We start from the raw sequence: 23,404 nt of genomic DNA, 5'->3' as shown, positions 1-23,404 counted from the left end.
ATTGTGAATACGAAAGCTGATATTCTAAGGTCTGGCATAGAACAGGTGCTCAGCAACGCTTACGATTATGTGCGTTATATTCAGAGGGTCGCTAGAGTCAGTCTCCTAGTCTATTCATGTTCAGATTTGGAAATATGCTTTAGAAATATCATATCTGTTCCCCAAATGACAGCTCACTTGGAACACCAATATACTAGACAGATAAAGCATTACCATCTCTAGTTAAAGCCAGATCCTGTCTCATTAGCTCCTCTCCACTCAGAGACCACTGTGGTACTCTGAAAGAATCTGGCAGCCCAGGGAACAGAGAAAATAAAACTCTGTCCTGTGTGATGCATGGGAGTCTCATCCTACGTTGTGCAGTGTCGAGCTGGAACCATGCTGTTCTCCTTCTCCCTCTCTCCCTCTCTCCCTCTCTCCCTCTCTCCCTCTCTCCCTCTCTTCCCCCTTCTGTCAGAGGAGCCCAGGGCCTTGCCTTCGTCTATGCATAGATGAGTTGATGACCCTGTCAGAGAATAAAAATGGTTTTCATCTGTCTCTTCAGGAGTTGCTAGAAATATTTCTGACTGAGAAGCTCTCTGAATAATTCACTCATTTGAGATCATTTAAATAATCTATTCACTCATTTTCATAATTGATGGCAATGGCACGCTATCAAGGGTACAGCTTTTGTCTTACATTTATACCATCTGTCAGCTTACTCATGCCCCCCTCGCCCTCAGATAGCTTCCTTATCAAGTTGGGTTTAGGAGTTCCGTAGACACAGATACTCCACATGACATCATGGTCGACTCTGGCTCTCTTGAGAGAGCTCCTGCTTGGGTTCCGACTCTGCCTTTCTCACCGACCCCTTGGGCAGGTCATTTATCCCGTGTGGCTTCCAGTTTATCTCCTGTGACATGGAACCCCAATTATAACCGAAGCTGGTATTTATTGACCATCTACTGTGGGCCAGTCGGTGTTCTAAGTACTGGATCAACATATATTTAAATTTTCTCAACAACCTATGATGGAGGTAGTATTACCAGATCTCTTTTAGATATGGTAAAATGCAGAGAACGTTGTGGTATTTAAATGAGATAATGCACTGAAAACATTTAACTGCATCACGCGACAGGAGCTCAACGAATGGCATCTGCCACAATCATGACCCTCACATCAACCAACATCACACCACTACCTCTATCATCATTAACAATCATCCTTATTAACTTTCCCATCAATGCATGCTCCCGCAGAGATATCTTGTCTGTGAATTGTTTGTTTGTTTGTTTGTTTTTTTAATTTCTGAAACCAAGAAAACTTTTAGCAGAATGTTGCCTTGCAGGAGAGAGTACTGGTTTAAATGCTGTTCATTTTGGAGTTGGTTTGAAAAAAGAGAGAGAAACAAGGTAAGACAGAAGGACACACACACACACACACACACACACACAAGGAGACGGTATCACTTATTTCAGTTTGAGGTGTTAATTTGCTAGAGACCTACTATATTTTCCCCACTGTGACCTAACATATTGTACTGTGTAGGTATTTAAAATAGCCATGCTGCACGACTCTAGGGAAGTCAGATGATCTTTTTAAATCTTTTGTGATGCCTTACCTTTCCCTCTCGAGGGCTCACATCATTTGAAAAACTTAATGATCATTACATAAGGAAAACAAGCTAAATTTCACACTTCAACTCTGCTAAGGTAGCAATACCACCAAACCCATTTTACAAAGGGGCCTTCGTCTTTAGATGTAGACTGCGGAGGAAAAAGACAAGAGTGGGGAAGAAGCGAAAGGGGGTGGGGGAGGGAGAGAAGAAAGACGAACAATGTCATTTACGGGCACGACAGATTGCTCTGGAAGCACTCAATCCAGAAATGCCGAAGCACACACCCACGCCTAAAAATTAAAAAAAAAAAATCTGATGCTTCTGCTCTGTCATGAATCTCTCAGCAAATCATCCAGTGAATTCCATGTGCTTCCAATCCCCTTCTGAGGTGCCTCTCAGGTGGCACTACCACTGTCCCTGTTCATGCCTATACTCCCTCTAACCCGAGCGACTTAAACAGCCCCTGAGAAATTTCCCCAAAGATCCATGCCAATCACCATTTTTAAAGCAGCAGCAGAGTGCATGTGTAAGCGAGCTGGCTGTGGGGTCGGTACCCTGGTTTTGCACCTTTCCAGCTCTGTGAGCCTGAGATAATTGTCGCATTTGTCTGGGCCTCACTGTCTAATTTATAAGAGAAGGTAACATCGCTTCTGTATCACAGTCCTCGTATCAGGATGAGATGAGTTTATATATTTGAACGCTTACGTGGTGCTTCAACAATACTAAACAAATGTTAGCTATTATTATTATCATCATTATTCTGTTTTCTCTTCTTCTTCACTGAATAAAGTGCCGTAGCCCAGAATTCACAATCCAGCACGGTCCCTCTTTCCCATAATTTCCCTTGCAACAATCCGTATTCATTTTCTATTGTGTAAGCAACTGCCCCAAATTCAACTGCCTGAAACGGCACCCCTTTTTACAGCACCTCACAGCTCCGTAGGCCCAAAGTCCAGCAGGGCTCAGCTGGGTTCTCTGCTTGGGGTCACACAAGGCCAAAATCAAGGTGTCGGCCAGCCCGGGGTCATGGCTGGGGGATCTGGGAAGAACCCACTTCCAAACTCGTTCAGCTTGGTAGCCGACATCCTTGAGTCCCTGCTGGCTGTTGGCCAGGGATGACACTCAGCTCCAGGTGGCCCCCCACATGCCCTGTCATGTGGCCCCTCAGTCCTCAAGCCTAGCAGTTAAATCCTCCCCATGCTCGAATCTGTCTGGCCTCCCCTACTGCTAGCTGTTGCAGAAAAATCGCTACTTTCAAAGGGTTCGCAAGATGACCTTTAGGTCCACCCTGATAATCTTCCTCTTGATTTACTCAAAGTCAGCTGACAACCCCTTTGGCTCCCTCACCTAAGCATCATGGAAGGTCTATCTCATCATATCCACACACCCTCCGAGGGGAGAGGATTAGGGGGAGGGGGCGGTGAGGGGCACTGGGGGCCATTTTTAGAATTCTGTCAACACACGAGCTATGTTTCAAACACACTGAACTCCTTGATTCTGGGCTTCACCTTACGATGTTCCTTGCACCTGAAATGGCTTTCCCACACATACTCACAAGTCTGGATCATGCCTGTTCTGTGACACCTTGTTCAAGTGGGAAGTCCTCTGACCGAGATGCCTTTGGTCCTTCTGCCTACAACATAACGTGTATCTTCTCTAAATACTGCAGGGTTTTATCAGAACATCTTTTGTGGCACATATCACACCGTCTTGCATTTATGAGCCTCTCTGAGTGCCCTGTTAGACTCTTTAGTATATTGAAGGCTGGTCTACATGTTACTGCAACCCTCAACAATGACTTGCACACAGTAGGCGCTCAGGAAATGTTGTCTAATGGAATACGTGTGTGGATAAATAAGGATTATAGACCCCCAATCCAACCATGTCTGCTTATGGGAGACAGATTTACCAGAAAAATAAATCATTCAGTCACAATACGAATGGAGGACACACCAGGGACAGGAAGTGATCTACACCCATAAACAACATTTCACTGGGTCGATCGGTACGGTCTCATTCACCAGAGATGACTCAAGGGGCAACAAGACACCAATTTCCTTGCTTCCTTTTCCCTCATTACCATTCCTCTTAAACATTGCTACTATGCATTATATTCCAGAGGAAGGAAGAGGCACAGAGACTAAGATGCAAAAAGTCCTGACAACCAGGACGACATAGACGAAACCATTTCTTCACTGTCATAAAGAGTAAATCTATGCCCTAAAGCAGCACTCTACATCCTTAATGGGCATGAGAATCATGAGAAGAGCTGATGAAAAAAGCAGAACCAGAAATGATCATTCCACAGGTTTGAGGCAGGGATAAGACCTTTACCTCGTTCCCATGGCGACTGTGATACAAGTTGCCCCAAGAACTACACTTGAATGGCCAACACTAAAAGACGTTCCACATGGGGGGAAATTCTTGAAAACCAATTTTTCCATCCATTCTCAAAACCATTCTACAGGTATTTTAAAAAGATTTTAATGTTTATTTTATTTATTTTGAGAGAGAGAGAGAGAGAGAGCTAGAGCAAGCAGGGGAGGGGCAGAGGGAGACAGAGAATCAGCACAGAGCCTGATATGGGGCTCGAAATCATAATCCAGGAGGTCATGACCTGAGCTGAAATCAAGAGTCAGATGCTTGACCAAGTGAGCCACCCAGGAACCCTTCCATTTTACTAATATTGACTGAGTCTTGGCTATTGAGCACCAGGCATAGAATGGTCAAAGGGCAAGTGAAAACTTGAAAACCAACTTCATTCTCTCAGTGCTAGTCACAGCCAGAGCGCATGGCTTCATCAATTGGGCTGCCATTGTTTTTTAAGTGAAGCGGGCACATGGAGGAAGTCAAAACGTGCTTGTGACGGCTCGGAGAATGTGCAAATGGTGTGCTTCAGCAACGCACACAATTGCTCTATTGATTGTCACTTACTAGTGGCCTCTCGATTACAATTTTCCTCCATGACTTCCGTCACATGATCATTGGAATATGTGTCTGCAGAGGCCAAACACAATGCTTGCATAAATACTCCAATCTTTCAGCAGAAGGAGCTTTTTCAGAGATTCGTGATATCAGACAAAAACACACACTAGAAATCTTCTGCACATTCTCAAGAGTTCCTGAGACTCACGGGGTCATTCTGGGCTAAGCAAGGTGGGAAAGTGGGGAGGAGTAATAAAATACAGTGGTCTAGAAGGGAGAGGGCTGGAGCATTCCATAATTGGAAATGACATCATGTCACAAGTGCATGTGACAGGCAATTGTTTTGCCATCACCACCGTTGATGAAAGCCTCCCTAAGTCTGAGGACACACTGACGTGCCACATCATGTCTTGGGTGGCTCGGTCAGTTGAGCGTTGACTCTTGATTTTGGCTCAGGTCATGATCTCAGGGTGGTGGGATCGAGCCCCATGTTGGGCTTGGTGCTAAGCATGCTCTCTCTCTAAAATACATAAAAACAAAAAAGAAATTAAAAGGAAAAGACTACCCTGTACCAAGAACTAGGGTGAGAATCTTACATGCATGATCCCATTTAGTTTTTTCAACAGCTCATCTCAAGGAGGCATTCTTAGCTCTGCCTCCCAAATAGAAATTCAGGTTAGTGACCTGTTTCAGGTCCCAACCCCCTCTGCCAGGTACTACATGATGGAAGCTGGAGGCCTGGGAGCTCTCCACCTGGGGGTATTCTGCAAGCAAGTCTGGAGATCGGGAGGTCTGGGCTGCAGTGAGCAATCTGGGAGTCATCCTATGCGGAAGGCAGCTGGTGCCAAGGGCACCAATGAAAACGCAAGCAGACCAGAGAGAAGGAAGGGGAGGAGGGTGCTTCAGAGCACCAGAGTGGGACTCTGGGTTTGGGAAGACACGATGTGTGCCTCTCATGTCTTCTGGAGCATTACTATTATCCTTAATTAGTGCTTCTCTGGAAAACAAGAGGGTTCTTTTACTTCAACAGGTATGGGTTTTGTCCTATTTCTGAGGTCAAAAATTCCAAACTGCCTTCAAAATCTTTCTTGGAGTCTCTCTCTCTCCCTTTCTGTCTCTCTTTCTAAATCTATCTCCATTGTAAAGCTAGTCTGTACATATGTGTATATTTGTGTGTGCACATATACATATATACATTAATTTAAAGTTAAAACAAATATTTTAAATGTTTATTCTTGAGAGAGAGAGATAGAGACAGAGACAGAGAGACAGAGAATGAGCAGGGAGGGGCAGAGAGAGAGGGAGACAGAATCCTGAAGCAGGCTCCAGGCTCTGAGATGTCAGCACAGAGCCCGATGCGGGGCTAGAACCCATGAACCATGAGATCGTGACCTGAGCCGAAGTCAGATGCTTAACTGACTAAACCACCCAGGCACTCCCATGTATATGTTCATTTTAAAGCTAGTATAACCCAAAATGGTAAATACAATTATTCCCAAAGCATTGCTTTCAAGTAGTTAAGAAGAAAATGATTCCACTTGGAGAAATGCAGTCTATACTCAAGCCCAGCTCCAAAGCCCCTAACTTCTTGAAAACTATCCCAACTGGCCAAGTCAAGTTCACCCTTCTCACCCCGGCGAAGGCTTGGTTATGAGCTACCTGAGGAGAGGGATGGTTTCTTACTCATCCTTGGAATGGCCCCGGTGCCTGATGGAATGGTGGCCACAGAGTTGGCCCGTAGTGGGCACTGGGGTGTCAATTGCCTTGTATCTATGGCACTGTTTTCAAATATCTCTGGGAAGCCTTGGACCCACCAAGCTCCAAGGAAGAGCAAAATCACTGCAGAAAAGGAGAGGCAAGGAGCATGGAAGTCCTGACTTGCAAGAAGAAAGCCTGCTTAGCACCGAGTTCTAGGTCTGCTGAACACAGGTGGGCACTGTGCATGGCACTGGAATAATGCCCTCCAGCCACACACAAAGGCCCCGCAGAGAGCAAATGCCCCTCCAACGGCTTGTCACGATTTCCAAGACACCCTCCTTACATGCAGCTGCCTCCCGTGATACCACTGGGTGACCTCAGAGACAAAGAGAAGACGCCTCCGAGCCCCAGAATAACAGCTCCCTCCTTCGGCAGCCTGTCCCCTCTGACGACCTGCTGTACTGTGTCTCCTGCTGGGGAGCAGGTTTAAGGATGACATGACTGGTGTTTAGCTGCTCCACTGGCTTCCTCTTTCTTCAAGACAGAAGCACAAGGAGTTTTTTCTGAAGCACTGGATCCCCTGAGTGCTGAGAGAACAGACCAACCACAGGAAGCAGTTGTACAGTCTAAGCTCCATTCGGCAGTAATTCCCCGAGCTGCCTTTTTGAGAAATTGTTATATTTCAACAGGAATTGGAAGTAGAACACACAAAATATTAAAAGGGCACTTTCTGCATCTGGAAACAGCACATCAAGGGCAGCTTTCTTTTATGCAATGTTATCACCTGGGCTGCAGTGGCCTCCCTGTACACAGGCTCTCTGGCAAATGAGCCGGATCCACGGGCAGCACTGAAAATTCACAGGGGTGAGCCAAGTCGGACCCAGGACAGGTGAGATCCAAGCAAGGAGATGGATTTCACAGCTCCACAAGGGATCCTCAGGTTGTGTAACTTCAAACTGTTGAAAAAGAACCCCAAAACACAACACCATAAGGCAGAAAGGCCCACGTTCCCTACCTCCTATTAAGAATAAGAAGAAGGCAATTTGCATGTTGGCTTTGCATTTGTAAGAGGAAAGAAAACCCAGAACTTGAAGGATAGATATAAGGAGTGGGTCCAGGAAAACATTACAGGTTGAAAAAAAAATAAAAAGTCATGTTCTGTGTCCCAGATGCACTGAGCCCAGCTCAATGATGGAGATGTGGGCCACAGGGTATACCAGGTGCCAGTTAACTAGAATTCAATTCTTTCCTAAAACCTCACAAAAGTACACAGACTCCCACCCTACCCTCCTCCACATGCAGACTAGAATCTAAGTTCTATGAGTACAGAAGTTGTTTTTTTGTCTGTCTTGTTCACTGATAAATTCCAAGTATCAAGAATAGTGCCTGGCATGTAGTAGGCACTAAATAAGTATTTGTGGAAGGAAGGAAGGAAGGAAGGAAGGAAGGAAGGAAGGAAGGAAGAAAGGAAGAAAGAAAGGAGAGAGGGAGGGAGATTCGGTGCTTGGGTGTACCTCCTAGAGGAGAAATAGAGCAGGTGTTCAATAAACAATGGCTATTGTTGATATAATTAGTATTTGTTTCAGGGGGTTAAATACAAAAACTTAGGCAACACTGGTGGTTAGTTGTGCTGGGAATCTCAATATGAAGGGTTTCAAAAATTGTTTTTAATTAAGGTACAACAACATGCAAGGAAACAAACAGATCCTGGGTAAAAGTCTGATGCACTTTGACAAATGTCAAGATAGAGAACAATGCCGTAACCTGAGAAAGCTCCCTATGCCCCTCCTCCACAAAAGCAACCACCATTCCTGTTTCTAACCCCATAGACTGGTTTTGCCTCTTATTGAACTTTACATAGATGGAATTATATAGTATATTTCTCTGTGTCTGCCTTCTTTTGTTCACCATAATGCTTGGCAATTCATGCATGTTGTAGGTATTACCAGTTCATTCCTTACTAATGAGTAGCATTCCATTTTGTGAATATACCATAATTTATTTATCCATTCTTGTTGCTGCACATTGACATTCCTTCTGATGTTCTATTATGAAGAAATAAAGTTGCAATGAACATTCTTATACAAATATTACTTTGGGGGTATATGCTTATATTTATTTACAGTAAATACCTAGGAGTGGAATTACTAGGTTGTAAGGTTTGCATATGTTTAGCTTTGTAAGAAACTGGCAAACACTTTTCCACAGTGATTGCAATTTTACATTGTGATCAGCCATATTTAAGAGATTCAGTTGCTCCATATCCTTGTCAACACTTGGTATTGTCAGTCTTTCATTTTAGCCATTCAGCGGGTGTGAAGTGAAATATCATTCTGGTCTTAGTTTGCATGTCTCTGATGATCGACAATGTTAAGCATGTTTTCATTTACTTACTGGCCATTCGAGTAATATCTTTTGTGAAGTGTCTAACTTAATTTCACACTTCTGTGTTGTTTTTCTTTTTTATTACTGATTCATAGGAGTTCTTTGTGTGTATATGTGTGTGTGTGTGTATGTGTATGTATATGAATAAAACCATAGTTAATATTCTTTTCCCAGTCTGTGGCTTGCCTTTTCATTTTCTAACCGTGTTGGTACATGAGCAAAACTTAAAAATTTTTAAATTTTGGTGGAGTCCAGTTTATTATTTTTACTATATGCTTAATGCCTTGTGCATTCTACTTTCTCAGATCACAGCAATACCCTCCTAAATTTTCTTCTGGGAACTTGACAGTTTTAACTTACATTTAAGTTGGAAATTTATGTTAAGTAGTTTTTATGTATAATGTTAACTATGGGTTAAGGTATTTTTTTTTCTATATGGATATCTGGTTGATCTAGCAACATTTATTAAAAGGACTTTCTTTTCCCTCACTGTCATAATTATTCGTCACAAATCACTTGAATGTATGTTTATAGATCTATTTTCATCACTTTATCACTATGCAAAATGTTACTTATAGGGCTTTCATAGATAACCTTTATCAGATTGAGAAATCTCCCTCTTTACCATGAATGGGTATATTAGATTTCATCAAATGCTTTTTTGGCATCTGTTGAGAAGACCATGCAATTTATTCCTTTATTATATTAACACAGTAAGTTAGACTGATTTATTTTTTTGAACATTAAACCAGTTCATAAGATAAACATCCTTTATCCATGATATATTATTCTTTTTTAATATAGTGCTGGGTTCTGATTACTACTATATTGAAACATTACATAGAGTGCTGTCATTTCTTTTTAAAATGTCTCATGGAATTCACAGTGAAGCCATCTAGGTCAGGAGTTTTTCTTGTTTTTGAAATGGGAAAGATTTTAGTTATGAGTTCAATTTCTTAGCATGTTTAGAGCTTAGAAACTTAGGGAATTCAGTCTATTTCTTTTTATGTCAGTTTTGGAAATTGGTGGGTGTTTGTTTTTTTTTTCCAAAAAAACTTTGCCCATTTTATCTACATTGTGGAATTTGTTGGCATACATTATTCCCAATTTTTTTTATCGTTTTAATGTCTACAGGATCTATAATGTCTGTGTTAATATTCCCTCTTACATTTTTAGTACTGATTATTAGTATTTGTGTTTTCTATCTTTTGTGTGATCACTCTTGCTAGAAATTACGAGTTTCATTAACCTTTTCAAAGAACTAGCTTTTGGCTTTGTTGATTTTTCTCTATATTTGTATTTGACTTTGATTTTTACTCTTATATTTATTGTTTTCTTCCTTCTACTTCATTTGGGTTCCCTTTGCTCTTTTCCTAGCTTCTTAATGTAGAAGCTTCAATCACTGACTTTACACTTCCCTTATTTTTTCTATTTATAAGCCGTCACAGCTATAAATTTCCCCCTTAGCACATATTCAACTTTATTCTTCAAATTTTGACATGCTGTGTTTTTCAAGGTCATTTCATTCAAAATATTTTCTTACATCTTTTTTTCTTTGACCCATGGGCTATTCACAGGCCGGACCTAATTTCCAAACATCTGGTGATCCTGTAGATATACTTTTATTATTAACTTTTGTTTTAACACTGTGTGGTCAAAGAAAGCATTCTGCATTATTTCAATCCTTTTAGATATATCGAGACTTGTTTTATGTTTGAGAACACAGTCTACTTTGGTGACTTCCCTAAGTGCACTTGAAGAAAAGTTTCTTTTGTAGCTGTGGGGTGTAGCAGGCAAAATCTTTCAAATGTTTCTCTTCATCTTCCCTTCTAGGAATGCATCATTGATCGTCCAGAGTCAATGCATCTGTTTGCACAGAACTTTTTTCTGATGCTAGTTAATTATAGGACGGTTCCTCACCACATCCTGCATCTTCCTACCCCTAGGATCTCTCAAGCCCATCTGATGTGCAAAGTGAAAAGAAATCTCAAGCTGCTGAAGCAATTTAGAAGCCATGCCTTGCTTGTCAAAAAAGACAAGATAAAGACACAGGCTTCCTTTTGATCTCTTTTATTCTGCTCTTTATGTGATAGTATGGCCACTGACTTGGAACTTGGTGGGAGAATGGGAAAGTGGAACAGATACTGTCATCGTTCTCATGGCGTCATCTGTAAATCCTGTGACATCTCCCCTCTCTGACTCAGGACACGGCCTTGGGTAAGACGTGTGATGATTTTTTTCCCTGCAGTGGTGGTTTTCATTTTTTAATAGTTAATATACATGTTCTATAAAATGTGCTTTACAAGAAATATAATCAACCTGTGATTTGTAGAAGTGACATGCTTAAGTTTTGGAAATGGGTTGATTTAAAGTAAAAGACTAGAAAATACAGGGGTTCCTCCATATGGCAAAATGTGTAATTATGGTACATAATATGGGGTTTAGGCAGACTCGTGTGATCACTGCTCTGTAGCAAACATGTCTATTGTACCAACATGAACCAAACTTTAGTCTTTACATTATTTATCCTAAGTCCTTCAAGGACCCTTCCTAATGAGATGTGAGAAGCTGACACACCGAACAGCACACGATCACCACAGTTTACCCAGGAAAAGCATTCCACCTGCACCTTATGATATTTGGTCTGCCTTGTTCCAAGAAACATCTGGTCCTGGTCGTGGGATGGGATCTGGAGCCGCTCAGCAGAAAACATGTGAGGAAAAGGAGTAAGCCGAGCCCCTCTGTGGCCCCTGCTTTCATCTTTCCCCTATATGCGGCATGCCGAAGGATGCTCACCTTTTCCCATTCTCTGTCCTTGTTCAGCACAATCACCACCAGCCTGGGGTGCACCTGATAGCCTTCTTCAGTGAAGGACAAGTCTTTGCCATCCCATGTCACGTTGACCATAAATCTAGAGAGAGGAAGAGAGAAAGACGTGTCTTTAGGGAAGAATTCAAGAGGTCAGATGAGCGGATGCCACCATCAACGTAACACTCAGAAAGTGAAGACTTATGTGGCCATCATCACACATGACAGGTGGCCTCTATCCAAGGAAGTATTAGTATGCGTGTGGGCACTGCTAATTGGCCAGGCACTCGTTTCCATGAACCTGTAATCACTCTCAGAATCCCCAATCCTGTTTAGGCATTAGTAATTGTAATTAGCACATGGGATGGACCCTTCCATCCTGCCATGCCCATAGACTTCTGTTCCAATGATAGTATAGGAGGGTCTTAAAGCATGTTCTATTATGTTTTAATAAGCTTCCCTAAAGGAAGCTGCTTGCTCATAAACCACATGGTATACAGCTTCCAAGAAATAGTATCCCATCTGTTCATTACTCATTCTACTAATACTTAATAGATATTTGCTACAGGCCAGGACGCAGCCACTTGGATGAAGGTAAGTAAGGAAACAGATAGGATCCCTCTCCCCATGAAGCTTATAGTCTAAAGGACAGGACAGGCATTAATTAATTACAGATCTATGACAAGTGATATAGTAGACATAAGCATATTCCAGGCAAAGGGCAGCAGCACGTGCAAAGGCCCTGTACTGGTACACATGAGGGATTGACTGCAAACCAGCGAGACCAAAGCAGAGAGAGAGACAGAAGAATGTGGGATGTGGTATGGCTGAGAAGATGAATCGGTGAGATACAGCAAGACTTTTCAGGCCATGTTAAAGACTTTTGTTTTTGTTTTAAAACAGTAGGAAGATACTGAAGGTTTTAATCAAGGAGGTGGTACAATCGGACTTTTCTTGTATAACATGACTTGAATGTTGTGTACAGAATGAGTTGGAGGGGACATAGGGGGTTGGTTACATTGTGCTTATTATCCAGATCAGAGAGGATGTTGGCCTGGGAACTGTTGTGGCCCCAAAAGAAAGGGAGGAGAAGGAGAAATACCAGCTGCCACAAATAGGACCAAGTGGAGAATATTTAGCAGGTGTTTAGTGATGTGGAGGTTGAGGGAGAGAGAGGCATCAAGGACAACGCCTCGCCTCACCATCCGCTTTATATAACATCCGTATGGTCAACCCTTAGCCTAGGTGTTTTCATTGCACAACATCTGTCTTCCTTGTGATACTCTTATCTCCAGCACCCCTCAAAGCCACCTTGCCTGTAGGCAAGGTGGATGCAGACAGGGAGGGAGGGAGGCAGAGGTCAACTCCCATGATTCGGGTGGGAGGGTCCCCAGGATTCCACTTCTCCTTGCAGCTTAAGAAAAAGGTGAAGCTGTCAGACTTGCATGGGAACATACCACTTGGCAGATACTCAGTTAATGTAGTATGGTGGGTTGAAATATTCAGAGATCCCAGACAGACAGACTATCTCAAGGCCATGGCATTTTCTTGCTTCACATTCCCTTAACACCAAAAGCAGCTGAAGAAGTAAAATATTAAGGAGGAGAAATAGACTATGAAAAAAATTCTAAAACCAGGGACTGTCCTAACTGGTCACATGTCTGCCCCTGGGCAGCCATAGTGGAGACTGTGTTGTGCGGAGGGAGAATCAGGTCTCCAAGGACAAGGTGAAGAAACTGGGGAAAAGGCAAAAAAGCAAATATTGTGTATCCATTCAATGAACTATTTGTTTTTTTTTCTAAATCGTGTTTTGATGACAAGTTAAGGGTGAAGAGAAAATGCTCACTATTTAATGTTAAACAGAAGAGAATAAAAATAGGTTTTGTCTATGCACAGAGGGATTACAGGTACCTTTTATTTGTGTGTGTGTGTCTTTTTGTTCTCCAAGTTTCTTGCAAATAGTGTTTGTTAAAAAACAGAAAAATAAAGCACTGCGATTCTAGAAGGAGCAAAGAGTAATCACTCTATTTGGTGTGCATGCGAGGTATCTGTGATCATTTCCTCATAGGTATTTTGTTGATTCAACAACTATTTACTGAATGTCTATTATATGTCAGACCCTATGGGGAGTCTTCTAGATACAGGAATAAAAACCGCAGTGGCTGTCCGCCCTCCTACAGGTATCTTTACCGCTCTGTGACACAGGCACATAAACAATGACAGCACATAGAACACCACTCTTGCACAAATGCACAGTGAGTGGGAGATGTAAGAATGCCGAGGAAGGCCACTCACTCAACCTAAGGGATACAGGTGGCACTTCCTGGGGAATCTAGGAGAGTAAAACGGTTAAGAAGAGGTGGGAGAAAAGAGTTCTGAGCCAAAGAATCACCCTGAGTAAAGAAGAGTCAGCAAAGGCAGTGACACATGCTAGGGAAAGCAGGGAATAGCTTAGTAAGCTGAGGGGCAGTGGGATTTGTCTGAAGAGAATCCCTGAAGCCAGATCGTAAACGACTTTGAATACCACCCTAAAGGGTTTGGATGTTGTTCAGAAGACCATGGAGATCCATGAAAGGTTTTAAGTAAAGCAGTCATGCAGTCGGATTTCCTGCCAAGAGAAGAAGCAAAAATGCTTCTCTGCATTGAAGGACAACTCCAACATTTTTGTTTATGTCTAAAAACCTCTCACTAACTAGGGGGACCTAAATTACTCTGTTTGTATTTTTCCAGTTTGACTTTTGCTTTTGTTCCCCATGATTAATTTTAGCCATGGCCCATTGTAGCACTGGAGTTCATGTTTGGTGGTTGAGTATGTTGACAGATCATCACCACAAGTGTCATCCATCCGTGTATACATCCATTCATCTATCGTCTGTCCATCCATCCATCCATCCATCCATCCATTCATCCGTCCATCATTCCATCCATCCTTGTATCCATCCAACCATCCATCCATCCAACCGTCCATCCATCCATCCATCCATCTATCCATCATTCTGTCAATCTGCCCATCCATGCATCTATCCATCCATCCATCAATCCATTCATCTATCTGTCCATCCATCAGTCCATCCATCCTTATATCATCTGTCCATCTGTCCATCCATCCATCCATTATTCTGTAAATCTACCCATCCATGCATCTATCCATCCATCCATTTATCCATTCATCCATCCATCTGTCTGTCCATCCATCCGTCAATACACCCATCCATGCATCTATCCATCTATCAATCCATTCATCCTTCCATCCATCCATCCTGTTATCGTCCATCTGTCCATCCATCCATCATTCTGTCAATCCACCCATCCATGAATCTATCCATCCATCCATCCGTCCGTCCATCAGTCCATCCATCCTTGTATCATCTGTCCATCCATCCATCCATCCATCCGTCCGTCAATCCACCCATCCATGCATTTATCCATTCTTCCATCCATGCATCTATCCATCCTTCCATCCATGCATCTGTCAGTCCATCCATCCTTGTATCCATCCATCCACCCATCATTCTGTCAATCCACCTACCCATGCATATATCCATCCATCCATCCACCCACCTACCCACCCGTGTATCTATCCATCCATCCATCCACCCACCCACCCACCCATTCATCCATCTGTCCGTCCATCCATCTGTCCGTCCATCCATCTATCCATGTATTGATCCATTCACCCACCCACCCATCCAACCTATAGACATATTTGAGTACCTACTATGTGTCATGACCTGTGCCAAGAGATGTGATAGGAAAAATGATACAAAAGTAAACAAATACATTCCTGCAATAAATAATTGGAATAAAGACAGTAAGTATGAAATTAGAGATTTGTATTAAGTAGGCTGGTGAAGAGCATAAGGAATAGAATGGCTCTGCTCTGATGGCAGAGTTGGAATCAGGAAACAAAGTGGAAACATTTGGATTGTGTCAGGAAGGGATAATAAGGGCTGGCTAGGTGAATGGCCAGGGGAAAGGGGTGGTGATGCACTGCATGGAGGAAGCCATAAAGCCAACGGCATAGAACCATGGAACAGGATGGAACACTGTTCATGGAATTTCAATATAAATATTGCAGACAAAGACCACCAGTGAGTAGGAGCTAGTATGAAATCAGTTGCCAAGTCACTCTGTATTTGCTACCCAAAACTTAGGGTTAGGCCAGCCAATTCACTAAGGTCTTTTATTTATTATCACTGTTGTTGTTGTTGAATCAAATTAGCTACCAAGCCAGGTTTCAATTTGTCCATCCCTTTGGGATGGAAAGAGCTCAGGATGGATCTATCTAATGGCCCAAATGTGGACGAACTGAAAATTTCAGTCAATTATCAAGAGGTTTAGAAATATCCAGTTTGTTATCTTTTTGGAAAAGGCAGACCAGAGAGCAAATGCTTTGGCTCTGCCATAGACATGAGGCCGGGGAGGGCTACTCACAGCATTACATATCACGACTGAACACCACAGTCACTATTTTATCCACGGAGCTGGCGTGTGCCACGGAGTATCCATATCTTCTTTTGATTTGCCAGCTGAATTTACTTAAGCCTCCCTCTTCTTTGATTCCCCATCATTATTTCTTCCACCCATTCCTCTTTTCCCCTCTTGTAGTGAGATCAGATGGAATGAGCAGGGTGATTATCTGGATGTGATGGCTCTTCTTCAGGTTATATGGAAACAACTATACGGACGTTCTCACACTCCCTAATTTTCTGTGGTCCTTTAAGATTTAATATTCCGGACCAATGAGTCTGTATACTCAATGTTAATATAGGTTCTTTAGTTTTTCCTTTTTTTTAATTTTATTAACAGTCTTCAATCCCTTGTATGTGTGTGGTTGGGGGGGGGGAACCTCTACCAAAATTTTTTGTTAAACGGTAATTTCATTATGAAGCTGGCAGGATGCAAACACCTATTACCTTCAATTCCCCCATCCAATTTCTAGGAAGGAGAATCCATATTTTCTCAGGCTTTCTTCCCATTTAAACTAGCTCCAGAGCAAAATCCTTTACCTAGGGAAATGCCATTACACACCCCATTGCTTGGTCCCCATTAACACCTGCTGGGTACTTGTATTAAACAGCAAAATCTTATCATTGTTTTGTTTATCTCTCTAAAATGGATTATAAACTTTCGGTGATCAGATAAAATATTAGAAATTCTGGCAGCTGCTAAGCTTCAAATTACATCTTCAACATTTCCATCAGGAACAATAAATACAGGAAAGCATGCTGGCAAAATTGAGCAGGGTGGAGGCTCCAGGGGTCTCCCGAGGGTCCACTTGTGTGTTATTATCAACGACTGATGGTAAAGCCAACTAGCTGGGGTTTTCATTGTCAGTGACATACACAACATTAAACTAGAAAACATGTAAATTATGTGACATACATACGAACAAGTTTCCTCTAGTATCTACTTAGGTGTATGAAGCTAAAGTCCAGATCATCACTTGTCTACTGCTTGCATTGTGTGCCCTATGAATGGGTGATACGAAGAGATCAGAAATAACACTGAAAAACAGAGAGGGCCATTTTTCCTGTATTATGACTGCAAAGAAACTAGGCCTGAATTTCAAGTTCTCTCTAGACCTGAACTGTTTACTATAACAGCCACCAAGTACAGCTGGCTATTGAGCACCTGAAGTAGTCTGAATAGAGGTGAGCCCTAAGGACATAACACACAGAAGATTCGGAGAATCTGTATTAAAAAAAATCATGTAAAATATCTCATGAATAACCTTACGTTGATTTCATATCAAAATATTTTGGACAGCTTGGGTGAAATAAAACAGATTATTAAAATTAATTTCATCTGCTTCTTTTTCCTTGTTTAATGTGCTGCTAGAAAACATAAGATTCCATGAGGCTTACATTCTACCAGACAGCTGCTCTAGACTGTCTTTGGTCTTGGGGTATTTTTTAACCAATAGATGGTGAGCATCATGAAGGTCTTTAGTATCGCATTTCCAGGGCCAAACAGAGTGCCTGGTACAAAGCCGATGCTGAATAAATATGTGCACGAATTGCTATTTCTCTGTTGTGGACAACAGAACAGGAATCCAAGCCTGGCTTTGTGTTCCCGGCTGTGTCACTTTCGGCAGTGTATTTAAAATTCTCTGAGCCTTCATTTCTTTCTTTGTAAAAAATGGATCAGGTTACACTGCACGAACTAGCCAAGACAGCTGCATGTGGTTGGAGCTAACAGTTACCTAACTCCCGGGTTTAGGGATGCTGCCCTTAAAATACTGTTCCGGCTTTACTATGCCTGGTTTATAGCTATAACCTAATAAATAGTAGCTAATATTTACAGACATTTCCTATGCATTTTTTTTACTAGTTTTCCACCCCGTCACATTTTCTAACACCCCCACTCCAAATGCAATGGTCTTTTTAAGGCCATGCTTATGGTGGCCACTCAATGCACTTACTTCCAGGGTCCCTCTGTTCTCCCGTCAAAAGCTACCCATACATAGGCTGCAGAAGCTCCTCCCACTATCGCTTAAAATGTCTCATTCCCTCTGATTTCTATTTCCTCTTTTTTGCCTGTATCGTCCTAAGTCTCCTTTAACTTCCCAAATCTGATTATTTGAAATGTTCCCTAGACATATTTATTATTCACTATTTGCCTTCAGACTCTAATTCTCTTACTGTCTCACAAATGCCACCATAACCCATTTAGTGTTTCTCAATTTTTGGTTAATTTTCCATCTGCTTTGCCATTTCCCACATTCCCCTGGGGCTTTAGTCCCCCCCTCCTCCACTCCCAATCACACTCTGCCTTCAATGCCTCCTCGAACTGCTTTGGGTATCACCCTTCTCCGTCTGCGATGTAATTTACATGTTTCTGAAAACAGAGTCTCTGTTTTCTTCAACCTCCTCAAGACACTCGATTCTTGAAAACGTTTTTTGCTCTTGGCAGCACTCTCCTGGCGGCCGGAAATCCCTTCAACTCTGATGCGTGTCTGAGCGCCCCCTCATCTTCTATTAACTACCCCCCGATGGCCACCAAACTCTTCCTTCTTTACGCCCCACGCATAGCGCTTTCGCCCCGCACGCCAGCCCTTCCCAGCATGCAGCGTGCCCTGCTTCTCTCCAGCAAGCCTCCAGTTGTCCTGGTGCTCAACTTCACAGGCTCATCGGTGCCCTCCCATTTCCCCTCAACAATTACCAAAAGGCACGACCTCAGGGCTATGACTTAAATGTCAGGACAGAAATGTAATCACTCCAACACACAGATTTCCATATTCTAGGCTGGCAGCATCCCAAACGGGCTCAGAAACGACAGCATAAAGACCAAGAAGGAAAAAAAAAAAAACTACTGGGTTAAAAAAAAAAAAAGAGGTAAGTATTTAGTATTTACTCTTTAAACTCAAATTCTCTTGTGGCTGATTACAAAATAATAATGTCAGTTGCCTTGGCTGAGCAATTATATATACATATACATATATGTATATATGTACACATATATTTATATATTTAATGTGTATTTATTTACAGAGAGAGAATAGGCAGGGAAGAGGGGCAGAGGGAGACGGAAAGAATCCCAAGCAGGCTCCACACTCCGTATTGGAGCCCCACGTGGTGCTTGATCCCACAAACCATGAGATCATGACCTGAGCCGAAACCACAAGTTGGACGCTTAACCGATGGGAGCCACCCAGGCTCCCAGCAATACTATAGTTTTAAAAATTGCCACAGGAGAGGGTAAGCTCCATCAAGGCAGGGAATCTTTGTCTGGCTTCATCGCCATGCTTCTAAAACACCGACGACAGTGTGTGTTCCAGTACAAGCTTAAAAATATTTGTGGAATAAACGAACAGACCTAGGCCTCCGGCACCTCGTTCGGTCAGTGCTTATTTTCCATGCGACAGCCTCACAGAGACGAGTCTGTGAAGCAACTGCTGAGTTTGCAACCACTCGGCCGGGGCTACGATGTCTTGCTGTTGCTTCCAAACCCAGGAAAGCATCCTACATTCTCAGAGCTTCTGTTTCCCCTTCCGTAGAAATCAGGCTGTAACAGCCACGCCACTGTGTCACTGCAGGGATGAACTTCGATGGACCATAATGAGGTCAGTGAGGGGTGTGCAATGGCAGCCAGCATCTCGGTTTCACAGAAGTATCTTTTCTCCTCCAAACATTTGAGATTAAGGGGCTTTAATCTTTTAGATGCTGGAGGACTGTTTTGGCTACTAATCCCAGTTCCTCAAGGGAAGTGATGTGCTGCCTCAGTCTCTCACCCCAGGGAAAGAGAGGCGCTGGTCTGATTGCTCGGAGCCCGTGGGACCCCTGGACCAGGCTATCATGCACAAAGGGCTGCCACCCTCCCCTTCATGCCTCCTGGACTTCCTGTCTCCATTTGGTGAGCACATCTGAGCTGACGGTGGTTTTGGGGGAGATGCCCCACATGCTGCCTTTTGTAACGCAACCTCCAAGTCTAAGACTTGTAGTACGTAAGTCAGGGAGAAGCTTTCTCTGTGAATATGACCGTCCCCCTGCCTCCGTCGCCAGACAGCAGAGCTGAACCACTTGGCCAAGGCTTATGTGGGGAGCAGGACATGTCCAGTAGGCTCTAAGAGACATGCCCTAATTGTACTTTGTCAGGAGTCGTCAGAAGCTTGAGTGTCCACGAATAACGTGGTTCTCAGGATCTCACATGTGTTCTTGTTCCTTATATGAGTGGTTCTCTCAGGAACCTGATGGGGGATCTGGAAGTTTTAGAAATGCTGGATCGCATTTTATAACACCACCCACGTAGCACCAAACGTATCACCATTAACCTCTAGTGACTCTGCATCACCTAACCATTTGGAACTGGCTGGCACCAGGGCTCATGGAGCCATTTCACCTAATGAGCTTCTATTCCAAGAGACCCCACAAAACCAGGTAAGGTGGCAAGCAGTTTCCAGGAGCTCACTCGATCACCTGTGTCTATGCAGCACAGGTCTTCAGGATCTCGAACAGGCAGATATGCATGGAAGGTGCCTCCTCAGCACCCCTGACCCCACTCCCACCAACACAATATGCAAAATGACTTGATGTGAATCAATTCAACGTGCGATTTCATCCAAGAATGTCTGGATAGCCCCATCCGGGAACATGAGCCCCACAGGGGCAGGGCATTTGTTGCCCATTCTCTGCTGCACCCCGTTCTAGAACGGGCAATGGTTCCCGGCATAAAGGAGATGCTAATCACCCACTTACTGAGGGAAACAAAGGTCTCATCATATTTTCTCGCCTTCTGACAATGACCCTCCTCTATCTATCTGTCTAGTGGGTGCCCACGCGTGCTCGGTGGATCCCGAGGGATCTGATGAGGTAACCCAAAGGCACAGGAGGAAGTTCGGGGGGAGGGGGAAGCCAGTGGGTTTCTAGGACACCCACCTCCGCTCGAATCACAAACACACTGCACTTCCTGAGAAATTATTATTGGAAAAAAAAATCCTACTGCTTCTACCAGTCAATTAAACTAACAAACCAGAAAACAATTAAGAACCTGTCCCTCCGTGCCACTGCATACAAAGACCCCGGTCTTCAAATCAGGAGGCCAACAATCTTGTCCCATCTCCTTGGACATGTGAGTAATAACAACCGCTTTTTAAAAAAAAGGGACAAAAACATATTTAGCAACTAATATGTGTTAAATGTTGTACCAGATACTTTCCATATGCCTAAAATTTTACCCAAACAACTAAGTGTGGATTTTCTCCTTTCATAGAGAAAGTACAGAGGCTTGGAGAATTTTACGATGGTGCCACAGGCCTCACAGGGTGTCAGACACTTCTGGTTGTTCTTCAGTATCCTCTCTCCTCTCTGGCCTTAGTCATCAATACCCCCATTTTTAGCTGTGCACATAGCCTTCTACAATAAAGCATACATTTTCCAGCCTTCCCTGTAGCCAGGCATGCCCATGGCTATGTTCTGGCCAAAAGCAGGGGAGAAGGCATAATATTTATAACAGGTAACATGTATCATATAAAGGAGGGGATGAACCCTTCTTTGCTCCTTCCTCCTTCCTGATGACTGGGATACAGACATGATGGCAGGAGCACTCGCTGCCAGTTTGGTCTGTGAGGTGGAAGCCACCGGCTAAGGATGATAAAGCCAGAGGCAGAGGAGGCCGGGTCCCTGACATCATGGAACATCATGATGAAGCCTTGGACAACCCTTGGATTTTGTTTACAGGAGGGACAAATCCAATGCTTCTCATGTTTAAGTGACTTTTAGGTTTTGGGCTTTCTGTTGCTTGAAAACAAAATTAATCCTGGCTGGTTTCAGTGCTGTAGGGACTATGTGAACCAAAGTAGAGTCCACAGACTTTGAATTAAATGGTACCAGTTCCCGATTAGCCTCTCTGCACCTCAGTTAACCTTCTCTGAAAAAAAGTGGGCATGGTCCTACAAATTCCTCCGTTTCCTTCCTAGCTCAGCAGTACTTGATCCTCGCTCCTGGCTCCCCCTCCCAGCACACAGCATATTTGGTCCTACCCGCATCTCTTACTATCTCTGTCTCTCTCTCTCTCTCTGCTCCCTCTCACTCTCACTCTCCCTCTCTTCCTCTCGAAGAGAGGGAGAGCGAGAGGGAGAGCAAGATCCCTCTCACTCAAAGTGTCTTCCCTCCCCACTAACTTCAACCCAAACCCAATATTTTTTTTGGCGGGGCAGGGGTGTGCACAAAGCTGAGTATCAAGCTCCATTTCTCCCATGTGGCCTTTCCTAATAATCTTTCCTTTTCTTAGCTCATTTTAATCCACACCTCACATTATAAGCCCTTAGCAATCCATAGTCCCTGACTGTTTCCTAAGAATTTCACGTTCACACATTTGCTCTCAACAGAAGCAAAGATAAGGACTTGGCTTCAGTCGTTCATGTTTCTCTAGCATCATGTTATCGGGCACAGCGTGCTCAACAATTATTGACTTGATTCAAAAAGCAGCACATTAATCTTCAACTCAGGACCATGTTTCTCCCCCTTGACAGCAAACCCAAGACAGGGGTGACAAGAAGCCAGGCCACATGTCTTTGTCCACACAATATTCGGTGGCTATAGCTCCTCCTCGTCCCCTCCGCCATGTTTCTTGGCCACCCTTCAAGGCCATCTCTAATAATGCCTCCCCCACAAAGATTTCCCTGACACCTCCAAATCAGATACAACCTCTCTCACTGATTAACACTGATTGTTCACATGGTGTGAATCTTAGACCACCAGCCACCCCCATTATTTATGTGTAGTCCCAACCACGTGGAGGGAATTTTTTAAAGACACCTCTTTCGGAAAACCCTTGTGATGGTTAGCTTTATGTGACTGGGCTATAGGATGCCCAGATAGTGGGTAAAACACTATTTCTGGCTGCATCAGTGAGAATGTCTCCAGGAAGAGATTAGCATTTTTGTCGGTACAGTAAGTAAAGAAGATGGTTCTCACCAATGTGCGGGGGCTCATCCAGTCCACTGAGGATCTGAATGGAACAAAAAGGCAGAGGAAGGGGAATCTGCCCTCTCTCCTCGAGCTTGGAGAGCATTTTCTCATGCCTTCTTTGTTCATCTATGCTTCTGCCTGGAACCATGCCACCGGCTTTCTGGGGCCTCCAATTTACAGCACATCGGGGGACCTCTTGGCTCCACAATCCTGTGAGCCAGTCCCTCGTAATAAATCTCTGACTTTCCAGCTTCTTGGTTTTGCCTCTCTGGAGGACCCCAGCTAATACAACCCTACACTACCATCTGCTGGAAAAATAAAAGAGGAGTCTTTGATGAATGTAACATGGAGGGAGATTCCTGGCCTGATGTCATTCATGACCTACATGGCTTTACCTGCTCTGCTGGACTAGAACCTTCCTGAAGACAAGAAGTCATAACCCAGGACTCTGAACTCGGGAAACACTGTAGACACAAGAGCAGATGCAGGGGAAATGAGTTGAGGTCGAGTTTTAAATCCACCATTTATGGCACTGTCCCCATGAGCAAGCCACCCAAGTCCTCGGGGGTCCAGCTCAGTC

At 43.4% G+C, this 23,404-nt stretch overlaps 1 protein-coding gene across 1 annotated transcript in view; it reads right to left on the bottom strand.

Moving 5' to 3' along the window:
* Window positions 1-23,404, bottom strand: part of GRIN2A (glutamate ionotropic receptor NMDA type subunit 2A) — a 367,847-nt gene that overhangs the window by 98,069 nt on the left and 246,374 nt on the right. The window contains exon 4 of the mRNA XM_042971083.1: window positions 11,402-11,516. Within this exon, the coding sequence (XP_042827017.1) occupies window positions 11,402-11,516 (115 nt within the window). The remainder of the gene's footprint in view (window positions 1-11,401; window positions 11,517-23,404) is intronic.

This window comes from Panthera tigris, chromosome E3 (genome assembly GCF_018350195.1).
Source record: "Panthera tigris isolate Pti1 chromosome E3, P.tigris_Pti1_mat1.1, whole genome shotgun sequence".
Taxonomy (NCBI): domain Eukaryota; kingdom Metazoa; phylum Chordata; class Mammalia; order Carnivora; family Felidae; genus Panthera; species Panthera tigris.
This window is presented reverse-complemented; position numbering and strand designations above follow the sequence as displayed.